This window comes from Nycticebus coucang, chromosome 12 (genome assembly GCF_027406575.1).
Source record: "Nycticebus coucang isolate mNycCou1 chromosome 12, mNycCou1.pri, whole genome shotgun sequence".
Lineage (NCBI taxonomy): Eukaryota > Metazoa > Chordata > Mammalia > Primates > Lorisidae > Nycticebus > Nycticebus coucang.
The window spans coordinates 38,556,722-38,566,184 of NC_069791.1; the positions used below are offsets into that span (position 1 = coordinate 38,556,722).

Sequence of the window (9,463 nt, forward strand, 5' to 3'; positions counted from 1 at the left end):
ACTTAACGAGAATAAAGGGCACATACATTTAATAAATGCTCACTGCTGATGATACACAATGAAACCCTCATGGAAACAAATTGCTTCCGTGTCTTTAAATAACCTCTTAGGACCAGCAAATATAACGAGGAATAAAATTTTTAAAGAGTATTTTGACTGAGTCAGAAGCAGGATTTTATTTGTTTATTTTTTAAACAGCATCCCATTTCAGAAATCTAACGCAAAAAAGGAACTTCTTAACAGGAGTATGCACAATGACTGGTTTTCTAATCTCTAGAATAATAACTTTACTATTAGCTGTTTACAATGTACCAAGCTTCAAATTACCATTTTGTCTTCTGTTCTTAAACTCAGATCGTAATCATATGGCTAAGAAAATAACTTTTTTGTTCTTAAAGTAAGAATCTATAGAAAGAACATTTTGTTTTAAAATTGTCTTTTTATAATGGGGTCTTAATTAGTGTTATATTCAAAACCATTCTTTGACAACGTATGCACTGGTAACAAACAGAGCATGCACAGACTCACATATTCACAATAGACATGAAAAGGGCACTGTTAAAGTACACAGGAAATGACTAGTGTATCTGAACATGGACCAGTAAGAACCGTAGAGGTACGTGGATCTCTAAAGGGGTAGGTAATTCAGTGGTTCTTGGTTTAAAACCTCAACTCCATTCCTCTTGCCATATGTATTGGATCCCACATAGGTAGGCGGGTGAACAGCACCAAAGTTGTTGCTGGAACGAACTAAAAAATTTGCCAGGCGTTGTGTGGCACATGTGGCAGTATTGCATTTCCGTTTTTCCACCTGATAACTGGTGACATCAAACAAATAGAAACGGTTAGAGACTTAGAAACGGTTGGATATATCCATGTGACACCAAGTATCTCAGACTGATAAAACCTAAAGGAAATCTTTTCTATAAGTAACTCAGTGTTTTGGTTTGCATATTTTGGGCAGATGTTTTTGACACCATGAGGAAGTAACAGAATCACTTATGACCGGGAAATTATATAACATCTCCCGTGATAGTAACATTGCATGTCCCAATACAATACCCTCTTCTAGGAAATTCACAATTCATCACAGATAATGATAGTAAAGTGTCCTTGTCCTTTATTATTTTAAATCTTGTTGATGAATTTATTTTTCATCATATAAAAAGGATTAGAATATAAATTTTTATGTAATCTGGAATATATAGAAGTTAAAAATACTCATTTCTCAAATCTTTCCAACAGAATTAATTAATTTCTGTTAAGTTCTTTGAGAGCATTGATTCAGGATTGTTAAGGAAGAAATGTCAGGAAGAAACTTTTCAATATGGAATCACGTGGATAAACCTTGAAGACAACATGGTAAATGAAGTAAGACAGTCATAGAAAGACAAATATTACATGATCCCACTTATATGTGGTATTTAAAATAATCAAATTCAAGGAGTGGCATGATGGTTACCAGGAGTGGCAGTGCCAGCAAATGGGTGGTTACTAATCAAAAGTAACAAAAATTTTCAGTCAAGCAACATGAATCAGCACTAGAGATGTGCTGTAAGAGACAATAATGTAAAAGACAATAATGTCTTGTATGCTTAAAATTTGTTAAAAGAGTAAATCACATGTGAAATGTTCTTACCACTGTAAAATAAAATAAAAAGACAGAATATCAGGTATTATAAAGTCTCACCAGGAATCACATGGATCACCTATTCAGGCACTTTATTGCAGTGTGAGAGTTTTCTTACTCTTTATTCTAACTACATGAGCATTACCATCTTCCTGGCATCCACTTGGATCCTATGCATTTAACAATTTTAATGATAAGACTAGGTTAAATATGGAAACTAAAAGACTTACTACATCAGTTGTATTAATATTCACCATATTTATAGCCACCTGGCACAATTATATAATAATAATACAGATAAGTCAGAAATCAACACCATGGGTTAAATAATTCATTTGAATTTTAACTCACTTTTCTATTTTAAACATTTATTTATATCAACTTTGTATTTTTTTGTACTACCTTTTTTCAATGTGCTTTCAAAATGGTATTGGAAATGGATACAGAGTAATACAATTGCTTCCTCTTTGCTGATTAGTAGGGAAATATTTTAATATTTAGCTCCATAGAGAGCAAAATATCTATGAAAGTTAGGATAAATGTAAAGTCGAAAGTGATCCAGTTATGAAGCTAAAAACTCAATGTCCAGAAGCCAGAAGATATACTTAAGGGGGGCTAAATGCAATAGATTTCTCTCAGTGTCTTGTGTGTGTGTGTGTGTGTGTGTGTGTAAGGTATCTCTATCTCCGTTCAGAAATAGCCGAGAGCAAATGTTCTGAATTTTTTGGTAAACTTTAGCAATTGTTTTTTATTTTTCTATTCCCATATTTTCTCCCATATAAGGAAAATTCCTATTACAACATGAGGTGAAATGGATATTTGTTGAGTGTAAGTGTATGCTGACAAACCCAATTATTCAGGCAAAGAAAACGCACCTTTGGGACCTAATTATTTGGTCTATATCAATCTTATTCACACTATCTGCTCATTTATTTCTCTCTAAGGTATGGAAAACCTATGACTAATGTGTACTTAAAAAAACAACAACTTATAATGCTTTTAAGGGTTGACCCAATAATTCTCTACACTGGACATTACATTTTAAAAGGCAAACTTATCCTGAAGAATAGCAAGAATTGGAATTTGGCCCAAACACCTCAAACTAATAAATGTGAAGCAATATAGGAGATTATAGATCAAATTGAGAAGCTTTGAAAGGGACAACTGTCCTCAGATAATATTTAGCAAATAATGGGAGCAGAGTGTGAATGAAATATTCAATATGCTAAATGCTGAGTGGTACTTTGATAATTGGTTGGAAGGTCAGTACTAGAATTTAAAATTATTCTAAATTAGCTAAAAAGGCCATCATTCTATTTAAAAGAAATGGTAAGAGCTTTTATGTTTGTTTCCTAATTGTAAAATTGCTTTTCAGTGTAATAGTGTATCAGGTGAAAGCTATTTGAAATATGAAAGGTATATTCATATGAGAGCTATTTCATTTAAATGTATTATTCAGCATGTATAAGATTCTACCCAAACCAATCACTAGAATGAAAACAGATGGCTGCAATGGTTAGTGAAAAGGCATTGCCCCACTTGGAGGCATTTCCCCTCCTTGACAGACAAAGCCTGTCTACCTGCCTAGCCAGGGGCAACCATTAAAATTCGGAGACACATGCACACAGAATTTAAGCAATGGCAATAAGCCAAACTATAAGTCTTAATTTATCTCTTTTAAATGTTTATCAAGGGTTTTTAAATGGGTCCCTGCTCCCAGATCTTAACATTCATCAGTGGAGATGCAAGGGCTTCTATAGGGAACACCTAATGATAATAGCTGGGCACCTATTTAATCAAATTTTTAACCTCTGGTTACCTGCCAGGCAGATATTTACGGGAGGGCATAAAAAAGTTGGTGGGAAAGTACGTGATCCTTTTGCTTTTCAGCATAAAGTAATGTAACTATTTTTTGATATGTTTTATAAAGCCAGTTCGTTAACCTCTTAATTTCATCTCATAAAGGCATAAAAGTTGAAAAAAATCTCCAATGGGGTGGCTGAATTTTATGAGGAAATGATATAAATCTACATTAGCTTTGTTTGTTTAAGGAGTTTAAAATTTGAAGCATTTTCTACATAAGTTTTCTTAGCTTTTTATAAGAGTTATACAATATTACGTGATCTGTCAGCTCAGGATGATAGATAATATCATATGACCAAACATACTGATTTCAGGAAACACATTCAAAGCAATTTGAGCACATGTTTTATAAGTATTTCTAATAACAATTCGAAGTAAAAGATGGTGAGGCTAGAATGAAAGTAATTTGACAGTAAGTGTTGTTTGGTATTATTCTGTTTCTAAGTGAAATTCACCTCATAATAAGGGAACAGCCATAAGGACACACCGAGTAAATGTGCTTGGCAAATGTCTATGTCTAATGAAAGAAAAGATCCAGATACAGACAAACATACTAAGTAATGCTGCTAATTTTCCTATCATCATTCTTATAAGAAACTGCATGTCAATTTTAAAGTTATTTTTAGTCATGAAAAAGCCAATTGAAAATTACAGTCTGTTCTGAGAAGAACAACCTGTAACTAGATAAGCTCTGAAATGACAAAGCAAATGCCATAATAATTCCTGCTACTTATTAGACCTAAGTGTTTCAGAAATCTTCACGCATTGCTAAGGACCTCTACCCCAACAAAAAGAAACCTTCAGAGGAAAACAAAGACAAGATGATCATTCTAAGGAGAAAGAGTTCTAACATGACTCTTCAAAAATGAACTTAGGTGTATATTGCAAGGGTACATGTCAAATCTATTAAGAGTAGAGTATAGGGTGGCGCCTGTGGCTCAAGGAGTAGGGTGCCGGTCCCATATGCCGGAGGTGGCGGGTTCAAACCCAGCCCCGGCCAAAAACCACAAACAACAAAAAAAAAAAGGTTAAAAAAAAAAGAGTAGAGTATAAATGTCTTAACTCTAAGTGAGGTGAAGGCTATATTAAACAGTTTGATGTAAGCATTCCAAATTGTATATAAAATCAGCACATTGTGCCCCCATAAATGCATTATCGTACACAGTTATGATTTAATAAAAAAATTAAGAGAAAAAATAAAATTGACAAGTAATAATTGTAGATAAATTCATGGAGTAAAATGGAATTTTTTTGATGTATATTTACATTGCAGAATGATTAAATCAATCAAATTTTAAAAAATGGACTTAATTCTTTTGGGTGGTAAAGAATGTCTAATTTCAGACTCTAACACTATATGGAGCAAAACTGAGACACACACACAAGAAACTTCATTATATTATTTAGAATGTAGGCAGAGTCTTTTAAATGAATGTAGAATTATAGTTTCAAAGAGTTTTTGTTTGAAAGTTGTACTGCTAACAGTTTCATCTGACATAGCTTTTAGACTTACTTAAAATTAGCATTCAAATGACATGAAACGCATCATAGTGAAACTTCCTAGGAAATCCTGATGCCCATGGTACCTTCAGAAAATAATTCCAAGTAGGATTAATTTACATTTATAGCAGCTAAGATGTAATCTCATGAAAAATAGCCTTTTATGATTGCGTCTAATAAACAGAATTACTAAAAGTAGAATGAATCACTTAACAAATAGCAAATGGCTTTTGAACTAGTTCTTTTAAGTTTAACTTCTTAAAAACTTTAATTTCCCCCCCCGAGTATTTCTATACATTCAATTTCCAGAAGGTGCAAAAGTTTTGCCCCTTTCCAGAGCCTTTTGAGGAAAACAAAAATCTATATAAAGACACAATAAAATTCCACTTGATATAAAATGTAAGTTTCTTGAGTTTATTTCAGTGTTCGGTCAATAGAGTAAAATTACTACCTTTTGGGTTTTCCCGGTTCATGTTCTGGCTTTTCCCCTCTTATGTCCAACAGCATATTTCTTGAGAAAACTGGAACTATCCATTCCTGTCTGTCAGAAGTTCCATCAGAGATTCATCAGCCACTGGCATTATTTTTTAAAGAATACAGAATTCAAGGAACAATGGAACAGTTTAAAGTAATGTTCTTAAGCATGATTTAGTCAGAAATCTAACGGCATAAGGGCTGTTAGCTATGTAGTAGTGTGTCATTCGATCTTCCCCACATTTTACAAAAGAAACAGGATTTTAAAATTACTAACCTTCCCAAAGGAGTAGCTTTCAGATGGTTTAATGCAACAGACAGCATGAGGAGGACTACGGGTAGCTTCACAATGCACATCGCTTCTCAAAGTTTCTGGAAAGAATAAACCAGCACTGAAATCATTAAATTTCCTAGAGTTCTCATTGATGTAATTTTAAATTAGAGCCTACTTAAAAAAAAAAACCTTAGTACATGATTTACAAACCCCAATCAACATTTTTATTGCTATAGCAGTCCCTTAATACTGTTCAAACAAATTTTCAAATTGTTTCTAAATTTTTATTTTCCCAATTTCCTTCTCTAAATGATCTGAAATTGATATGATAATACATTATCCCTTTAGCCTTTCTTTCAAGTAAACACCAAATTTTCATATCCAACTTTCTGACATAAATAACACTTTCCCAGAAATAGGATTACCTTTTAATGTTTTAGTGCCAGCAATATGAGCAAATGCTTTCGATGGCAGGAGAGCTTCATGAAAAGAGCTCCAGCTCACATCCACTGGAGTGTTTACCCCTCATTTGCCAGCTAGTATCCAGCTCTTATATCCCCTTCACACCCTTCACAGCTCTGACATCAGGCAGCTCAGAGAGTCTCTGTCATTAATTTCCATCCTTAAAGATAGAAAATGCCTCATAGGCAGCAGGAACAGATGGGCAATTATTACATTAACTCATCAGTAAATATTAACGTAGCAAATACAGAGTGTCTTTGTGCTGTTAATGGTGTGTCATACATAGCAGAAGTTTGAACTTGGCATCTTTGTAAGACATGCTTGAATTTTCAAGAATTAAATGTATGTTATAGTAAAGAATTGATAAAAAGAAATGACTCAGAATATCAAGAAATGTGAGTATAGGCAGAGGCCAAGCCAGAGATTTTGAGGGGCTATACCTAAGTCCAAATGATCCCCATGGCTTAATCTCATGTACACATATTACTTGATATATAAGGGCAAAGTGTATGAAAAAGGACATAGAGAGAAATCAAAAACTATTTACAATGAACTCATGGTGGAGGATTAAAGGTATAAAAAAAAACTTTTACATCCAGAAATTCATTTGTCTGCATTTAAATAGAGATACAGAACGATATACACTCAGGCAGCTTTTTGATGATTTTTCCCATCGATTATTAGAAATATCGCAATGATTTTGAAAGAACATATTTTTTTCCCTATAGCTTCATGAGGAAAGGATGAATGGTGTGGCTCAGCATTCTACTCTCTGGTTTTCCTTTTAAAATAATTTGTTTCTATACATTTTCTCCAAATTGTTCTTTCCTTTTTTACATTTTAAAATTATACTTATTATGGTCTACATTTTAACAACTTCATATCATTTATAACAACTAAAAGAAACTCCAACTATCGAGGAAAATGTTCATGTCTGTGGAATCTAAAAAAAAAAAAAAAATTGAATTCTCCAGGTAGAAAAATTAAGTTCATTGATTTTATATACTTCTTAAAAGTTTAGTACTATAGAGTGAGGGTGTTTAGTAGAGATTTCAGGAGGATAAAAAACAAACTTGTTTCCACTCCTTTTGCTTATTCAATGATTCTACAATTTTAAATGGTTCTGTAAAATTTACTGACATCCCCCACAAAAGAAAAAAACCCCAGAGGATTTAGAAGGATAATGGATTTCCTGCATGGATATAATGTGTTTTGCACACTGAATACAGTGGGTTAGAAAGGACATAAATGTCCAGAGATATTACATATTATCCAACATCAACCATCTAGTTAGTGCTCAAACCTGGACTGAAGCTAAGCTTTTCTGATTCATAGTCTAGTATTCGTTTAGAGCAAACGTCTGCCTCTATCCTACATATTCATTTACATCATTGTTGCAGTTTTTTTTTGGGGGGGGGGTACCTTTTTCATTCTGAGATGTTAAGGGTGCCAAACAATATTTAAAAATGTACTGAAAAATGTATTCCACTCCTTGGAAAATGAATGTTATAAGGAAAATGTTCTACCCTAGAAAGGAACAGGAAGACCCAATATTTTTTAAGGACCACCATAGGTCAGGCACTGTTGTTTAATTGATGTAGGATACCTCAATTCATCTTCACACCTCTAAGATGGGTATCATTTGCCCCAATTTGTAGATGATAAAACTGAGATTCAGAATATATAAGTGACTTGCTTGAGATTACATAGCTACTCAGGAGCAGAGTGAAATTCAAATTCTCATCTTTCTGTCCTAGGATATTTGGTTCTTTGTTATAAAAAAGATCTCTATTCTCATATTCTAAGCTGCCAGTTGCTTTCTATAAGTTGGATATCTTATAACACCTTGAGTGATTTTGTTATAGCCAGAAGTGGCCTTATATTGGTTTTGTGTAATGTTTAGTAAGGTCACCATCTCTCCAGTTGTCAATGGCTTCCAGTTTTATATGCTTCCTGTAGGGAAACAAAGACAGGATGTGGAGCTATAGATCCTCTTTAGTGACAACTCCATTACCAGGTCATATGCTCCTTCTGGAAAGACACACACATCATTGCCACTTACCTTTGCAAACCCTCTAGCCTTGCTAGTCAAAGTGTGATAAGGGGATGCAGCTTTGACATCACCGGGGATCTTGTTAGAAATGCAGAATCTCAAGCCCCTCATCAGTGCCACTGAATCAGAGTCTGCATTTCAACAAGGATCTTCCCCCCACTGATTGCAGGCACACTACAGCTTCAGAAAATGTCCTATAGTACATTCCATTTACTGTGGAAGGTATTCTTCCAGATATCAGAGATAGGACAGTGAACAAAGCCAATCCTTGTTGTCATGCAGCTTAGGGTGTGTGAAGAAACAAAGAATAAGCAAGTGAACATGTAAATATGCGATTACAAATGGTAAGGGCTGTGGAGAAAAATAATATAGAAAGAAAAATGGTGACACTTTTGTAGAATCACCAAGCACAAGAGGTAATGAAACAAAAATGGGGAAGTGTTCAAGACCAGCCAGAGAGCAAGTACAGGTTCAAGTGGATGAAGGCAAAAGTGATTTGACAAAAAGCCTATAATCCATATTATGAATTATATTCTATCCTCAATCCCATCTCAGGAGGAAGGAGGCTGAAGGTGCAGGGTGCTAAGGGCTGGATTAAGGACCTTGGATTTATTCTGGTGGGCCAACCTGACACTCCTAAAGTTCTGTGAAATGCCCTGCTTTGCACCTATAAGACATCATTTTGATTGCTGTGCATGGAATGTGTCAGAGGGTGACAAGAGTGAAAACAGGAAATCTTTTAGGAGACTGTGTTGGCATTCCAGATAGGAGAATCTTGAGGCCTTGGGCCAGGGTGAGGGTGGAGGAGTTACAGAGAAGTAACTTACGTCAGAATCATAACATGATAACAGCAATGAATTAGATAAGGGGGATGAGTGAGAGGAATTGAAGATAGGATACAATTTATAATATGGATTATAGCCTTTTGTCAAATTAAAAGTATTTAAAGTTTTGTATTTTTAAAAAAAATTTATTTTTTTTATCAAATTTGTATGTGTTCACAGTTTTAAAAAGTGAAACAGAATTACAGGAGTAATAGTAGTTTTTGATAGGCTTATCGAAGATCAAATGACAGTAAGTGTCTGGATTCAACTCTTGGTTCTCAATTCTGTTCCATACATCTACCTCTCTATTTTTTGTGTCAGTACCATGCTGTTTTGATCATTATAGATTTATAGTATAGTCTGAAGTCTGGTAGTGTGATTCT

The 9,463-nt window shown here is 34.2% G+C and overlaps 1 protein-coding gene across 1 annotated transcript; it reads right to left on the bottom strand.

The window, feature by feature from the left end:
* Positions 1 to 628: 628 nt before the first annotated feature.
* IAPP (islet amyloid polypeptide) lies at positions 629 to 6,243 on the bottom strand. The gene is made up of 3 exons (XM_053554110.1): positions 6,167 to 6,243; positions 5,745 to 5,839; positions 629 to 818 (listed from the first exon to the last, which is right to left on the bottom strand). Exons 2-3 carry the CDS (start codon positions 5,822 to 5,824, stop codon positions 629 to 631), a joined length of 270 nt encoding a protein of 89 aa, XP_053410085.1. The 5' UTR covers positions 5,825 to 5,839; positions 6,167 to 6,243.
* Positions 6,244 to 9,463: the final 3,220 nt, after the last annotated feature.

Excerpts from the sequence above, each read along its gene's own strand:
- IAPP (XM_053554110.1), bottom strand. The coding sequence starts at position 5,824 with ATGTGCATTGTGAAGCTACCCGTAGTCCTCCTCATGCTGTCTGTTGCA. Across the intron at positions 819-5,744 it reads AAAGCTACTCCTTTGGGAAG|TTATCAGGTGGAAAAACGGA; the intron begins GTTAGTAATTTT and ends TGATGTCACCAG.